The sequence below is a fragment of the Dasypus novemcinctus genome, chromosome 24 (assembly GCF_030445035.2).
Source record: "Dasypus novemcinctus isolate mDasNov1 chromosome 24, mDasNov1.1.hap2, whole genome shotgun sequence".
In the NCBI taxonomy this organism is placed as follows: domain Eukaryota; kingdom Metazoa; phylum Chordata; class Mammalia; order Cingulata; family Dasypodidae; genus Dasypus; species Dasypus novemcinctus.
The window spans coordinates 62,807,801-62,824,851 of record NC_080696.1 but is presented as its reverse complement, the minus strand read 5'-3'; the positions used below and the strand labels follow the sequence as shown (position 1 = coordinate 62,824,851).

The 17,051-nt window shown below is 52.3% G+C and overlaps 1 protein-coding gene across 1 annotated transcript in view; it reads right to left on the bottom strand.

Moving 5' to 3' along the window:
- Positions 1-16,309, bottom strand: part of ZNF831 (zinc finger protein 831) — a 74,328-nt gene extending 58,019 nt beyond the window's left edge. Inside the window, exons 1-2 of the mRNA XM_004460165.4 lie at positions 12,824-16,309; positions 11,508-11,647 (exon numbers count right to left, since the gene is read on the bottom strand). Of these exons, the coding sequence (XP_004460222.1) occupies positions 11,508-11,647; positions 12,824-16,309 (3,626 nt within the window). The remainder of the gene's footprint in view (positions 1-11,507; positions 11,648-12,823) is intronic.
- Positions 16,310-17,051: the final 742 nt, after the last annotated feature.

Sequence of the window (17,051 nt, the reverse complement as noted above, 5' to 3'; positions counted from 1 at the left end):
CATAGCCACATTAAATGTAAATGGTCTAAACATGCCAATTAAATTGCAGAGATTGTCATATTGCATTAAAAAAAATGAGACCCAACGATCAATTGCCTAGAGGGGAACCACTGCAATTTAAATATAAAGACACAAATAGATTCAAAGAACAAGAATGGAAGATATACCATGATAACCATAATAATAATATAAAAAGTCTACCATGGGAAGCAGATGTGGTTCGACTGATAGAGCATCTGCCTACCATATAGGAGGTCCAGGGTTTGAACCCAGGGCCTCCTGGCCCATATGGTGAGCTGGCCCATGCACAGTGCTGCCGTGCGCAAGGAGTGCCATGCCATGCAGGGGTGTCCCCTGTGTAGTGGAGCCCCATGTGCAAGGAGTGCACCCTGCAAGGAGAGTCACCCCACATGAAAAAAGCACAGCCCACCCAGGAGTGGCACCACACACACAGAGAGCTGATGCAGCAAGATGATACAACAAAAAGAGACACAGATTCCTGGTGCCACCAAGAACACAAGCAGACACAGAAGAACACACAGCAAATGGACACAAAAGAGCAGAAGGGAGGGGGTGGGGAGGGGAGAAAAATAAAATAAATCTTCAAAAAAAAAGAAGTCTACCAGAGTGTCTATGTTAATATCAGACAAAGTAGATTTCAGAGCAAAGACTATTACCAGGGATAACACGGATCATTTCAAAGGGGTCAATTCATCAAGACACATAAGAATTCTAAACATCCACGCACCTAATAGCAGAACTTCAACATACATAAAGCAAAAACTGATAGAACTCAAGGAAATATAGAACATAATTATAGAGGGGGATTTCAGTACTTTCAATAATTAAGGGAATCAGAGTTGGCCCAGTGGATAGGGTGTCAGTCTACCACATAGGAGGTTCAAGGTTCAAGCCCACGGCCTCCTGACCCGTGTGATGAGCTGGCCCACGCGCAGTGCTGATGCGTGCGAGGAGTGCTGTGCCAAGCAGGGGTGTCTCCCGCATAGGAGAACCCCACGCTCAAGGAATGTGCCCCAGAAGGAGACCCACCCAACACACAAAAAAAGTGCAGCCTGCCCAGGAGTGGCGCCACACACACGAGAGCTGATGCAGCAAGATGATGCAACAAAACGAGACACAGATTCCAGGTGCCACTGACAAGAATACAAGCAGACACAGAAGAACACACAGAGAATGGACACAAAGAGCAGATAACTGGGGTGGGGAAGGCAGGAGAGAAATAAATTTAAAAAAATAAATCTTTAAAAAATAAAAAAATAATAAAATAAGTGAACAGAAAGTCAATAAGGACATAGAAAACTTGAACAATTCTAGCAGTCACTTAGATCTACTTCACATTTATAGAATACTTTAACCAATAACAGCAGAATGCACATTTTTTTCAAATGAAATATTTACCAGGATAAACTATATGTGGAACAATAAAAGAAGTCGCAATGAAAGTTAAAATATCCAAGAATGATTAAGAAAAATTGAATTAAATTAGAAATCAATAACAGAAAGATATCTAGAAAAGCCACAAATATTTGGAAACCAATAGCACAATTCTAAATAAACCATAATCACAGAAGAAATAATAAAAATTGGAAAGCAATATCTTGAACTGAATGAATATGAATATACAACTATTAAAATTTGTGAGATGCAGTTGAAGCAGTACTTAGAGGTGAAATTAAACCACTATATGTCTGTATTAAAAAAGAAGAAAGTCTCAAATCAATTACTTCAGCTTCTACCTTTAGGAAAGTAGAAAAAGAAGAGCTGATAATACCCAAAGTGAACAGAAGAAAAGAAACACTAAAGATCAAGGCAGAAATCAACGATATAGAAAACTAAAAACCAGTTGAAAAGAATCAATTATCAATTAAACAAAAAGCTGATTCTTTGAGAAGATCAAAACAATGGATATACTTCTAGCTAGCCAGACCAATATCAGATATGAGAGAGGTGACATCACTACAAAGTCTAAACATATTAAAAGGATAATAAGGAAATATTATGAACAACTCAAGCAATATATTCTGTGACTTAGATGGAATTGACAAATTTCTTGAAAAACACAAACTACCAATGCTCATTTGAGAAGAAATAGATAAACTGAATAGCTTTGTACTTTCCAAAGAAATTGAATTTGTAGTTTAAAACACTCCCACAAAGAAAATCTTGGGCCCAGGTAGCTTCACTGGTGATTACTACCAAATATTCAAGGCAGAAATAATACTAATACAACACCAGTTTTTCCAGATAATTGAAGGGATGGGAGTATTTCCCAATTCCTTCTATGGGGCCAAAATTACTCTGACACTAAAACCAGAAACAGACATCACAAGGAAAGAAAACTATAGACCAATATCTCTCATTAGCATGTATTTATATAAATGATTAACAATTTTGGCAAATTGAATATAACTATATTAAAAGATATATTTTATTCTAAGAGTATACATTTTGTCTAATAATATTTATTACATCATGATTAAGTAGAGCTTAACCAGGAATGCAAGGTTTGCGTTACATTAAAAAAATCAATCCATGTAATTTATTGTTTTAACAAACAAAAAACGAAAACCCATATGATCATGCTGAAAAAAAATTTATTAAAATCCAACCTCCATTCCTGATTACGGCTTCTCAGCACACTGGGAATAGAAGAGATCTGATAAAAGGTATCTTCCAACAACTTACAGTGAACCTGAAGCCTAATAGTGAAGGACAGCTGCCTCCCACCCAACCTCAGGAACAAGGCAAGGATTCCTGCTCTTGCCACGACTATTCAACACAGTACTGGCAACTCTAGCCAGTACGATAAGGCAAGAAAGAGAAATAAAAGGCATCTAGGATGGAAAGGAAGAAATAAAACCATTTGCATTTGCAGACAGTATGATCATCTGTGCCGAAAATCCTATGGCATCAACAAAAAAAGCTACTAGAAGTTATAAGTGCATTTAGCAAGATCTCAGTATACAAGTTAATATACAGAATCAATTTTATTTCTATATACTAGCACCAATCAAAAATTGAAGTTTTAGAAATAGTACCATACCATCCAAAATACATGGTATAGATAAACCTGTTGAGGGACATGCAAGACCTGTACACTGACAACTACAAAAACATTGCTGAGAAAACTTAAAGAAGTCCTAAATAGAGGGATAAGCCATGTTCCTGGGTCAGAAGACTCAATCTTATTGAGATGTCTACTCTCCCCAAATTGATCTGTACATTCAATGCAATGGCAGTAAAAATTCCAAAAGAGTTTTCTGTAGAAATTGAGACCTTGTCTCTAAAATTCATAAGGAAATTCAAAGGGTGCAGAATGGCCAGGACAGCTTGGAAAAGAGAATGAAGTTTGAGGGCTTAACCTCAAGAAGACTTGAAGACTTACTATGAAACTAAAGCAATCAAGACAGTGTGGAATTGGCATCAAATAGAGGAATACATCAGTGGAATAAAATAAAGAACCCAGAAATAGACCAAACATATATAGTCAATTGATCTTTGACAAAAGTTCCAAGGAAATTCAGGGGAGAAAGGATAGTCTTTCCAACAAATGGTGCTGGAACAATGAAATATTCCAATGCAAAAAATAAGAATTTAAATCCATACATCATACCATATATAAAAATTAAGTGAAAGTGGATCATAGGCCTAAATGTAAAACCTAAAAGTATAAAACTTTGGAAGAAAACTTAGGAGAAAAATCTTCTGGTCATGGGGTAGACAAGGACATTTTAGTTATGACACTGAAAGCACAATCCACAAAAGAAAAGAAATTGATAAATTAGACCTCATCAAAGTTAAAAGCTTCTACACTCAAAGATGCTGGTAAGAGAATAAAGAGACAAACTACAGACAGGAAAAAAATATTTGCAAATCACATATCTGATAAAGGACTTGTAGCCAGAATATATAAAGAACTCTCAACATTCAATAATAAGAAAACAAACTATCAATTTTTTAAAATGGGCAAAAGATTTGAAAAGACACTTCATTAAAGAAGACATGTGAGTGGCAAATATAGAAATGAAAAGATGCTCAATATCATAGGGAAATGAAAATGAAAATTACAAGTTACCACTATGCATCTATTAAGATGACCAAAATTTAAAATGACTGGACCAAGTACTGGCAAGGATACAGAGCAAGTAGAACTCTTATACACTGCTAGTGGAAATATAAAATGATACCACCACTTGGAAAACAGTTTGGCAGCTTCTTAAAATGTTAATCCTGTATCTACCACGTGAGCCAGCCAGCCACTTCTGGGTATTCACCCAAGAGAAATCAAAGCATTTGCTTATACAAACATTTGTACCTGAATGTTCACAGTAATTTTATTTGTAACAGTCCAAAACCAGAAATTAACCAAATGTCCACCAACAAGTGAATGTATCGATAAATTGATATATCCATCCAATGGCATACTATTCAGAAATAAAATGGAATGAACTATTGTTACACACAACAACACAGCTGAATCTCAAAATATTCGTGCTGATTGAAAGAAGCCTGGTAAAAAAAGAGCAGATGTCATAGGATTCAATTTCTATAAAATTTGAGAAAATGGAAAACAATCTATAGTGGCAGAAAGTGTATGAGTGGTTATATGGGCATGGAGGATGGCAGAGGCCGGTAGAGATGGATCATAAGAGACACATGGAAACACTGGGGGTGACAGGAGATGTTCATTACCTTAATTGTGCAGTTGGGTTCACAGATGTATATACATGTCAAAATGTAGCAAATCATACACTTTAAATATGTGAACTTCATTCAAAGTCAATTATATGTCAATCAAGCTGTTTATAAAAAAAAACATTATATATCCTGCCAGAACCCACTGAATGTACTGGGTAAGAGTGTACAATGTAAACTCTAATCCATGCAGTGCAACAGTGCTCCAGAATGTATTCACCAAATGTAATGAATGGGCCACACTGATGAAAGAAGTTGTTCTTGTGGGAGGAGTGGGGGGTGGGAAGTGGGGTATGTGAGAACCTCTTATATTTTTTAATGTAACATTTTTTGCGATTTATGTATCTTTTAAAAAAATTTATTATTAAAAAATAAATAAAAACTCAGTACATCAATAGAATTAGTAAAATATTAGAGATATATCTGAACAAAGTATCCACATTATAGCACAAAGTTACTGAAAATAAAGGGAGGTTAAGAGACACAAAATATGGAATAAGAAGGTTTAACATACATTATTTCAGGGTTTCAGAAAGACAGGAGAGAGGATGGGGCAGCAATAACATTCGAAGAAGGACAGCTGAGAGTTTTCCAGATAGATATCAATCCATAGATCATGGAAGTTCAGAGAATTCTTAGTGGAATAAATAAAAGGAAGCACATGCCCTTATACATCCAAGTAAAACCAGGGAACACCAAAGATTAAAAGAAGATCTTAAAAGTAGCTCGAGACAATAAGCCTTCAGAGGACAGATAAGTGCGCTAAGAGCTGTTTTCTCCATCCCAGAATGGAAGTCAAAGGATAGTGGAATAACAGCTTTGGTGTGCTGTGAGGAAAATAACTGTCAACCCAAAATTCTATCCCCAGAATTATAGTCCCAGCAAAAACACTGCATGATGTAAATACATTTTTCAGACTCATAAAAACTGAGAGGGCCGTCCTCTGTAAAGAAATTCTAAAGAATCTACTTGAGATTTAGGTACAAGTAAAGAAACCTAGAAGGAAGTTCTGACATTCAAAAAATAAATAAATGGCTTGAAAAGAAATAATAGACAGCAAAAATATATTTCCAATATATATAACAGGCACTGACTATATAAATCTAGGATAGAAAATGCTACAAATTATAGTCATTGAGTGGGCAAATCCTTAAAACTCTGACAATAGTACATATTAATGAGGATCTGGAAGAAATGTTCCCTGATGCAGCCTCCCAGAGAGCACCTGGTAATAACCAGCAGAGGTGAAAATGCGATTACCTTATAACCCAGCAATTCCATTTTAGGTAGATTTCTTAGAAAACCTCTTGCACTATGCTTAAGGAGGCAAATATAAAGAATGCCCACTGCCATGGTAGCAAAAAATTTGAAACAACTTAAAATTTCCATAATCAGAGGAACAGAAAATAAAATGTGGCCTACTGAAAGGAGGGAACAGTCTACAGTTACGAGATGGAAGAATTTGGCTTACAAGTACCAACATTGCCAGATCATCTAAAACATAACGCTGGGTTTAAAAAAACAAATTTAAGGATGATAGTCAGTATGGTATTTACATACATTTTTAAAGATGCAAAACAATAGTATGCATCTTTTTTAAAAAGGTTTCTTTATTCCCACCCGCCCCCCCACTGTCTGCTCTCTGTGTGCATTTGCTGTAGTGTTTTTCTGTATCTGCTTTTATTCTCATTAGGTAGCTCTGGCAACCGATCCTGGGACCTTCCAGAATAGAAAAGAGGTGATCATTCTCTTGCGCCACCTCAGCTCCCTGGTCTGCTGCATATCTTATTGTCTCTCCTCTGTATCTCTTTTTGTTGTGTCATTTTACCATGTCAGCTCTCCGCATAGGCCAGCACTCCCATGCAGGGCAGCACTCCCGGGCGGGGCAGCACTCCTGTATGGGGCAGCACTCCTGCATGTGACAGCACTCCTGGGCAGGGCAGCACTCTCGCACGGCAGCGCTCCTACATGGGGCAGCTCTCCGTGTGGGCCAGCTCACCACACGAGCCAGCTTGCCTTCACCAGGAGGCCTGGGTATCAAACCCTGGACCTGCTATATGGTAGACGGGAACCCAACTGCTTGAGCCACATCCCCTTCCCAGTATGTATCATTGGAAGTGTGGAAGCGTGGATCGACATAATTCACACCAAACACACAATCGAGGTCACTCCTGAAGAGGACGGGGGGAGGGGCAAAGGAAACGACATCATTATCTGTACTACTTTATCTTTCATTTTTCGAAGGCTCAGAAGCAAATAGGACAAAACGTTCCTATTTGTTGAAACTTTTTAGAGAAAAAGATGAGAGAGAAAAGGTGCTCCAAGCCCGGCCTCCTGCAGGAGTCACCTTTCGGCATTTTCCTGACTGCGGGCCTCAGGCCGCGGCGAGGACGCCTGCTAAGCCCACCTCTCCTCAACCCTAGCCACGGCACTCCACTCCCAGGAGGCTGATTAAGTCGGGGGCCTGTGGGCAAAACAAATTGACAGTCTCCCTTACCAAATCTTTGCCATCAAAGCTATAGAACTAGTGGCTTAATAAGACATTTGCCTTTTCAGAGAATCCTTCCTTTACAGACCTAGTCCCCCACATCCACTTCTCCAGGAGAAGTTGTGTCCCAGCCACTGAAACTCAAGTCCCAGCAACTGCTCACCAGGAGGGTGAGGACGGAAACCACGGAGCCCAAAAAGCCTGAGTCAAGCCCCCCTTCAGCCGGGAGAGCGTGCCAAGGCCTTTGTGACACACCCTATTGTGGCAACACCCAAACCTCCTCGTGTCATCCCTTCCCCTTGAGTGTGGGTGGAACGGGGGACAGATAATGTGCTTCTAACCGAAAGAATACGGCAAAGGTAAAGGCATTTTGCTGATGTTGTCTAAAGTCACGAATCAAAAGGGAGATTGTCCTGGTGGGCCTGACCTCGTCAGGGGAGCCCTTTAAATCAGGGCTGGAGAGCCCACTGGAGAGCGCGGACGCGGCAGAGAACGGACTCCTTGGCTGGCTTTGAAGAAGCATGCTGCCACACCGAGCTCTGCCAGCAGCGCGGGGGAGCTGGAAGCAGCCGCTTCCCCGGCTGAGCCCTGAAGGTCGGCGCAGCCAGGCCCCCCGCCTGGACTACGGCCTGAGGCCCTGAGCAGCAGAGAGCCCAGCTAGGCCCTGCCTGGACTTCTGACCCCCAGAAAGCAGGAGATCATCAATGGGTATTGTTTTAAGCCACCGTGAGGTCACTCGTTACGCAGCACGGAAAACAGGGCACCATTTAAGCGAGCTCTGGGAAGGACAGTTTCCTTATCTAGATGACCGCTAATAAAAATCTCCACCTCAGAAAACGTTCCTGAGGATCTGATGGTCTCGTAAACAAGAAATCACTTCCTGAAATAGGGTCCAAAGGTTAGAAGTTGTTGAAAGAAAGAAATTGGAGTTGCGCCCGGTTCAGGACGAGGAACAGGCCTCTGGGGAAGCCCGCCCTCCCTCCCGGCAACCCGGTGCCTGGCCTGGGTGGGGCAGCGGGTCCTGTAAACTCAGCCTCCTGCTGGCAGGCCCACTGCGGAGGTTTGGACCCTCCCGGGAGCCACCCACGCAGCCTGGGTCTGAGCAGCAATCACTAGAAAGCGGTTCCTAGGGCCACCAAAGCCCCTCCTTCTTGCAGACATGAAAGCTGCAAAAAAAAACAATCTGCTTCAGAAACAGCAGTTTTGTGGCCGGGGACAAATGCCCAGATTTGGGTTTGCTATGTGACCTCACTGGAGCCCGTCCCCCTCTCTGAACCTCACTTTCCCATTCCAGACAATGGACTAGCGGCACAGCTTTTAGACACACAAATAAGAAACGACAATGACAGAGACTTCACCAGCAGGTGAAGGGCTTCACAGCCTGACCTCGTGGAATCCTCAGAGAACCTCCAGGGCCAGCCCTGGGGCCCAGAGCCTGGTATGAAGCTCAGCTCTGGAGAGCTGAGTGGCCTCCCTTCTCCAGGCTGTAAAATGGGTATCCTGGGGTTACCTGCCTGTACTCGTTCTCTACGCTGCATGACAAACCATCACTCACTGAGCGGCTCACAGCAGCACCCGCAGGTTATCCCCGGTTTCTATGGGGCTCAGGCTCAGCTCCACTGGGCCCTCTGCTCAGGGTCTCCCAAGGCTCGAATCACAGTGTTGCCAGGTGGCATTCCTTTCTGAAGGTCAAGGTCCTCCTTCCTGGCTGTTGGCAGAATTCATTTCTTTGCTGTGATAGGGCTGCAGTCCCCACCTCCCGGCCGGCCATCAGCCAAGGCTGCTCGGCCCCGGAGCTGCCCGCCACGGCCTGCCCGGTGGCTCAGGCCACAGCAGGGGAGGAGCTTGCTTCTCCCTGGACGGCAGGGTGGCATCTGATGCACCTTCGAGTGGCTCAGATTTCTTCCGCCTCTGATCCAAGCACCTCCTGGGGCCGGGGGGAGCCCCCCCTGCCTGGGGGAAGGGGCTTGTGTTCCGTTCCTGGGGCTGCCAGAACAAAGTTTCCAGGCGGAGGCGTCACCAAGCAGAAATGTCTTCACTCCTGGCTCTGGAGGCCGGAGGTCCGACTCGGGTGTGGGCAGGGCCGCACTCACGGAAGTCTCCCGGGAGGCTCCTGCCTCTAAAAGCTCCTGGCGGCCCCTGGGCCCGTGGCTGCCCACTCCCAGCTCTGCCTCCAGCACCCACTGCACCTCCCTGCATGTTTGTCCCCGAGGACACCAGTTCCTGGGTTCAGGGCCCACCTAGTGCAGGATGACCTCATCTTAACGAATTACGTCTATAAAGGACCTATATCCAAATAAGGTCCTTGTCCAAGGTTCTGGTGAGCGTGAATTGCTGGGGACGCTTCTCCACCCGGTAGTACGAAGCGCAAAGCCTCTTACACACCGCGCAGGCCCGAGGAGGCACTTCTCTGCGCTCCGTTCGGCCCAAGAGCGGCTGGCTGGTTTGCAGGCCTCCTGGAGGGATGTCCCCGGCCTTGCCGCGCACCACCGGGTTTGGAAAGCAACCCTGACTCCTTCCACAGGTGGGCACCCGGCACAGAGCAGGTGCACAAGGAACGCTTGTTGAATTCATCGAGGTGAAGCCCCGGGAAGGTGAGAGCTGTTAAGAAGGTGGCCCACCCCCCTCGCTCTTCTGGCATCTTCCGCGACCCTGACCGATGCCTGAAGCCTGCAGGCTCATCGGCTGTTGAGCGCTTTCTCCGTGTCCATCGATGCATGAGCTGCTCAAGGGAGCAGAAGACACATCCCAATGTCCCCAAGCCCCCAGAGCCCCATGGACAGCTCTTCTTTGGCAGGTGCCCATTTCCCCTTCATCTGAGAACAGCACCCAAGTTCTCCCGGGCCCGGCGGTTTGGGTTGGGACTGACAGGTGAGGTGCGGACACCCCAGCCTGCTTCCTTTTTTGGTTCAGGCTCCACTGAGTCGGGCTTCTGCCTCCAGAGCCCTGAGGGACCCTATAAACCAAGCACGTGCCCCCAAAAGCAAGACAAGGGGAAGGGCAGGATGGGGCCTGGGCGCCAGGATCCTCCTCCTCCAGGCAGGCTCCCTGGACCAGCATCACCGGGGAGTGTGCTCGAAATGCTGGCCCTAAGCCCCTACTTGCTCCTGCCACGTCTGCTGAATCCAGCTCAGCAACAAGAGAATTCCAGGTGACTCCCGTGCCCATCCCAGACTGGGAGGCCCTGGGGTAAACCGGCGGCTGGCACACAGCCTCTGGGGTCAGATTGGCTGGCTCAAATCTGTCCTTGGGGAAGTCACCTGACCACTCTCTCCATTTCCTTGGGAGGAAAATGGGGCTCACGATGACATCTACCTCAGAGTCAATTGTGGGGTCTCAGGTGGCCACGGACATGTCACCACACCTGGTACAGCGCCCAGCACAAGGCAAGAAGCTAGGAGGTCTGTCCCGGATGCACACCCAGTGGGGGCTTCAGAGGCACAGGTGCCACCTCCAGCGCCCCCCGCTGTGAGCAGCCTCAGGGAAGAGCTAGGGATTTGCTGGTTCTGGAAGAAACGGAGGGCTTTGGGCAAAATATTCAGAGTAGGGGGAGACGGGGAAAGGTGTCCCACAAGGGGTAAGGGGATGTTGGGAGCCGAGATGGGGGGTGGGAATGTAAGAAAGCACTGAGGGTCTGGGGGCACAAAGAAAATAAGACTGGAAAGCTTCAAGTGGGAGCAGAAAACGAGGGTTAAAGAATCTGCTTTTTAACTTTGTATGGCTTTGAGCAAAGGAGCAAGACAAAGAGCTACACGATGCAACAGTATTAAAATCCTCACGTCCTGCTTTCTGTGGGTGGATTTGTGCCTGCCCGTCTCCCAGAAGCCTGGAAAGGCTTGCCTCTCACTGCGCACGGTGATTATCTCCAAGTGCTACGATTACCGGGAGGTTTTATTGTCTTCTCTTTGCTCATCTGTAATTTCTAATTTTTCTGCAAAGGACAGACATTGCTTGCATAATTAAAAAAGCAATAAAAGCTGTAAATAATTAACGCCCTCTCTCTTCAGAGCTTAAATTGGATGGATGGATTTTCAATCCAGTTATTTCAAATATTTGCTGGATGCGGGGCCTTGACGGAGGCACCGCTGAAGGACTCCCAGCGGGCGGGGCCTTCCCCGGAGAACCGAGGGGGAAACAAACGCCGTCCTTCAGCCACGAGCCCCCTGCTCTTACAGCGGGGAGCCCATTCTCTGGAGCACGGTGCAGCCCCGGTGACGCTCGTGGGCGTTTAGGGAAGTCGCAGTTGGCGGCTCCTGAACCCGTGGACACGTGTGGCAACGACGGAGGTGGCTGCGCGCCTTACCTTTTGGGGCCGATCCTGCGCTTTTTCTGCTTGCTGCTCCCCCGGGACGTCCTCGGCCTCCGGCGGTGCGCCCCCTTCTTCCACTCTGGTTCGGACACCCGGTCCTGGGGCGTCATCCCTGGAGCGATTGGGCAGGAGAGCTGAAAACAGCAGGCACGTTGGCATCACACTGCTCAAAGCCCTCAGGGTGGGACAGCCCAGGGGTGCCCTCTCTTCCCAGACAGGCGCCCGTCTGGAGAAACCGAGGCACGGAAAGGCTGCATCGCCAGATGGCCTGACCCTGCGAGAGCCCCTGACCAGGCAGCTGCAGGGTGTTCCCAGACAGAGCATTCTGGCACCTTCCTGGACTGGCCCCAGGGAGGGAAGCCCAGACCTCTGGTGTTAACTGGAGAGCTGGGGAAGACCCGGCCCTTGGCCCACTCCCCCTACCCAGAAGCCCCCGTGTCTGATTGCCCGTTGGAGGAAGGGGAGCTTCGCTGGCCTCTGCAGCCCCCCCTCTAGGACCAATGCATTTATTACTCTGCCGCTCTCAGGGTGCAGAAGTGCTGCCACCACCCCAGGCCCTACCCGGGAAAAGAGGTGGTAGCCTGCTCGGTTCCTGACTCCAGACCCTAGAGGGGTAAACTAGAACTGAGATTCTGGGACCCCTACCCCCAAGCACGGCCATGCCCTCAACTCTAAAACCCAGATGCTTGCACTCACTCTCAAAACGGAACTAGAAGCTTCTCCTCTAATCACCAAGTGTGAACTCCCTTGCACATCCACCATATCCCTTTTCACCTATTCCCAAGAACTTACAAAGTAGATCTGGTCAAATTGTATTAATTATTTCTCCGTAGTCCCTGGACAAGGACTCTCTCCTTTCAAAAGATGAATTTTTTTGTTGTTTTTGGCCTGGGAATCTCTCTTTCAACATCAGTCTCTACTTTATGATCTTAGATTACCCAGACTGCTCTCACGGGTGCTGTTACATTTCACTTTTTGCCTTTGTTACTAGGAAGCTCAGAGTAAAATTTTGAGTCTAATTATGACAAATACCTTACCCAGAATCTCCGATATAATCATTCTCTGCTCTGAAATTTATTTTTCCATGATGTCTTTGTTTTGTTTTCCTTTCTTGTCTTTATTCTATCCTGTTCCACACTTGGCAGCCCAAATCCGCCTTGGGTGCAGGGTGGGAAAGCGTTATTAATGGGCTGCAGATGCCACCAGGGACTCCCACGTTTTCTCTCCCTCATTACAAATCCCTCCAAGCTCAGCTCTCAGCACCCCACCCCTACCCGCCCCCCAGGGCCCGGGGCAAAGCTGGGCATTACCTTCCACAGCTGGGCTGGCCCTCCGTCCCCCAGGCTTGTCCTGATCCGCCCTCCTGGCACTGCTTTGCTCAGGGGCCTGGCGTCCGGTGCCCGGCCCGGGCAGCTGCCAGCAGCGGGGTGCAGGCGCGAGGCCCCCTCCCGCTCCGCGGGAACAGGGCTGCTGCAGCCCAAGCAGCACCACGTCAGCCGGGGCTCGGCCTTCAGCGAGGGGAAGGGGCCCTCGGCCCCACAGTTCTGAGGGGTCCCCAAGCGCAGAGGCGAAGCCAGCTGGGGTTGGACCCGGGGGGGACCCTGGGGCTGGGCCACGGCCCAGAGGAAGGAGCCCGGCTGGAGGGGGTACCCTGCGGCCAGCCCGACCAGGGGCCCCGGTGTTGGGTCCCTCCTGGCTTTCTCGGGCGGCCCCTGCAGCTCCCACTTGGGGGGCCAGGGCTTCACGACCTCCCCAGGCGACACGTCCCCCTCCGAGTCCGGGGCCTTGACAGAGTCACGCGCGGGGGGGTGCGTGAAGGCGGCCGTCCCCGTGAGGGCCCCCACGGCCGTGCCTCGTGACCCCCCGGCTGCTGGGGTGCTGGCCCCACTCCCTCGCGCTGCCTGGGTCCCTTGGATCCCATCCCACGGCCTGGACCAGCCAGAAGCCTCCACGACACTGTCCGCCTCACTTGGGGTCCGGCCCGCGGCCGCGCTGGGAGAGAGGGGCGCCCCCAGCCCCGGCCCCGCGAAGGGGGCCAGTTCCTCGGGCCACGCTTGCTTGCAGAGAGGCTCCTGGCCCGGCCGGGGCCCTGGCAGCGGTGGGTGGGCCTCTCTCTGGGGTAACCTGAGCAGGTACTTCGGGGAGAAGGCATCTGCCTGAGCCGGGGGGCCGGGAGCCCGCGGCTGGGTGCTGCTTCCATCCGGGGCCTCGGGGTGAGGTCTCTGGAGGCTGCATCCCCCGACACAGTGCTCCACGTCCGCACCCTGGGGCTCTAGCGGGGGGACCCTGTCCCGGCGCCGGGGCGGAGGGGCGGCGGGCTGCGCAGGGCCCCCTGGGGTCTCTCCCCTCCCGCCTCCTGCCCCGGGAGGCTCCGCGTTCTCCTGGCTGCTCAGCCCCTCCACCTTCAGCTTCTTCCTCTCCGAGGGGAGCTTGTCCTCCATGGGCTGGGGTGTCCCAGAGCCGCGGCCGGGCCGTGTCAGGGTGCTCTGCGCCCACTGAGAGGCCTCCTCCTCGCCGCCCTCGCCGGGGGTGCCTCCTCCTGCGGGGTCGGGCAGCACCACTCCCCTGGCCAGCTGGCCTCCCGGCTCCGGCCTCCCACCTGGAGGGTGCGAAGGGCTCTTGCTGCCCAAGCAGGGGGCATCCCTGCAGCTGCTGGGGGGCAACGAGGCAGCCCTGCTCAGCCTGGGCGGGTCGCTGCCCCCTACCCTGGCCACTGGCTCCTTCTGCTGGGGAGGCTCAGTGGCCGAGGGGATCTCGTGGGCCACCTCTCTTCCCCAAGGGCCCGGCTGGGCCCCGACTGAGGCGGCTGCAGGAGGGCAGGTGGCGCCTCCGCGGACAGGGGCGCCGGCGTCCCCGGGCTCGGCTGCGCCCTGTGCCGCCTCTGCCCGTGGCCACGGGCCCGGCTCCGTCGCTCCGCTCGCTCTGGCCTCCCTCCCCTTCTTGCCCCCGTGGTGGCTGGCTTTCATTTTCTGGTAGATTCTCTTGAACGTCTCGTCCCCGTACACCTGCCACTTCTCCTGGGAGAACCTCTTCGGCTTCCTCCGGCCGCCCTTCTTGCCCGCCGTGCCGCCCTTGCCGGCCTCCGCATCGCCGGCAGCGCCCCCCGTTCCGCCCGGGGCCTTGGCCGGAGCCGGGGTGTCACCGGCAGGGGCGCCAGGGAGGTCCTCCACGGCGGCCTGCCTGACCAGGGCCCGGGCGTGAGTGCTGGGGCCCCCGGCCCAGGTGAGCCCCGAGCCGCAGCCCAGGCGGGCAGGGGCGGGCCGGGGGCTCGGAGGCCCCTGCTTCTTGGGACCCGGCGCCTCCCGCCACGTCCGGGTGCCTTCGACCAGGGGCAGCGAGTTGCTCCTGGTGACGGGCCCGCAGTCCACGGTGGTGGAGAACTGCGTGGGCACGGAGTGGAAGAAGAGGGGCCGCGCCCGGTCCCCCAGCAGGCCGGCGGCGCGGGCCGAGCCCAGGGTGGCCTGCCTCCCGCGGCCCGGGTCCAGCGCCCGCAGGTCGAAGTGGAAGGAGTCCTTGTAGGTGTAGGGCGTGGGCAGGTCGAGGCTGCCCTGCTGGGACAGGATGGTCTTGCGGGGGCGCACGGTGGCCAGCTGGGGGTCCTCCACCACGGCCTGGTTGTGCGAGATGAGCCGGGCGATGCGCTCCTCCAGCTGCTTCTTCTCCAGCGCCAGCGTGGCTGCGCGCTGGCCCGGCTCGGCCGCAGACCCCGGGCCGCCCTCGGGCCCGGCTCGGTGCTCAGACGGGCTGTGCAGGGGGCTGGCGGGGGCCGGCGGCTGCTCCGCGCTGTCTGAGCGCGACAGGTAGCCCGAGTCGGTGCTCTCGCACTTCCTCAGCCGGCCCTCGTCCCCCTTGGGCTCCCAGGGCTTCTCCCAGGAGGTGGCCTGCTGCCGCTGCAGCGGGCACGGCTTGCTGGCCGTCGGGGACTTCTGTCCCGGCAGCTTCCACCGCGGCTGTGCGCCGGGGCAAGCCCCGTGGGGAGAGCCCAGAGGTGTCTCCCTGTCGGCGGATGTGGGCCTCGGGCAGGGAGGAGCGTCCGTCTTCGCGTCCGGGCTCCTGGCAACCAGGGGCAGGTGGGTGGTGGGTGGCGGGCGGGGCCCGGCACCCGGGGCACCTGGCAAGCGGGGTCTCTCCGGGGCGCCGTCCCCCACCCCCTGGTCCCGGGCCTCCTGGTCGGCCCCAGCCGCCACTTCGGCCTTGTCGCCTTCCTCCAGGGGGCCAGCCCCGGAGGACAAACGCACGTTGTTGAGGTGCGTCTGGGTGCGCCGGTGCTTGTACAGGTTGCTCTGCGTCTTAAAGGCGATGCCGCAGGTGGCGCACGGGAAGGGCCTCTCCCCGGTGTGGGAGCGGACGTGCTTCTCCAGGACGCTGGGCTTCAGGCAGTCGCGGCCGCAGTGCGGGCACAGGTGCTTCCCCGCGTTCCGCGCCTTCCCGGGGCTGCCCAGCGGGGGCCCCAGGCCCGGCGACAGGACGGGCAGGGCGCCCACGATGCTCACGGTCAGCGTGGGGGCCGGCGGCTTCCCCGGCCCCTCGGGCTGCAGCAGGGGGCCGAGGAGGAAGGGCAGGCCGGCCCCGTCTGCGCTGCCAGTCACCAGGGGTGCCCGCGGCTGGAGGCCCCCGGGGGGCACCGTGTGGTACAGCGGGATCGGCAGGGCCTTCAGGAAGACGGCGGGCGCCAGGCCCTGCTCCGGCGGCAGGATGACCCGGCCCAGAGTCAGGCGCGGCGAGGCCTGCCCGCCTGGGGCCCCCGGCGGGCCGGGCGTGGGGGCTGGCTGGTCCCTGGCAGGTGGCGCCTCCATCCCTCATCGTCCGGGCGGCCAGGATGCGGTACACCTGCGGGCAAGAGCCGGAGGTCACCAGGCGCGCCGCTCAAGTGCCGCCCGCGGTAAGCACCTCCCTCCTCCCGCCCCCAGCCCGCCTGGCGTGAATCCCGGCAGCCACCCCCCAAGCCAAGTACCATTATCCCCAAGGAGGAAACCGAGGCTTGAGAGCCCACGTGATTTCCCACACATGTCAGTGGCAGGCGGGGCGCCGGGCTCGGGCTGTGCAAACCCTTTATTTCACATGTCTGAAGGAGACTCCAATTCTCGTCTCCACGGCAGGCTTGTCAATGACGAGCCCCAGTGCCTGGCGGAGGGGACACTTAAAAAATGTGCTCATTCATGATAAAGAAAACTCATGCAGCTCGTCCAGGACCTCAAGGTCCACAGTGACGCCATGAGCTAACAGCAAGCTGCTCTGGTTTTCTGGGACTCGGTTTCCAGATTTGCAAAACGGGCAGGAAAGCAGCTTCTCCCTCGGGCCCTTCCCACCCTTGGGCTCCGGGGTTTTGCCACCAAATGAGGATAAGGAAGAAAACGTACTCCAGAGGAGTGCCAGAATTAGCAAATAAAAATTCAGGACTCCCAGTTGCATTTGAATTTCAGATAACCAATGAACATTTTTAGTGTAAGCATTTCCTACATGTTACATGAGAATCATCTTTGTATAAGTATGTCCCAACTCTCACATGGGTGAGACTTACGTCTACCAGGGACAGAA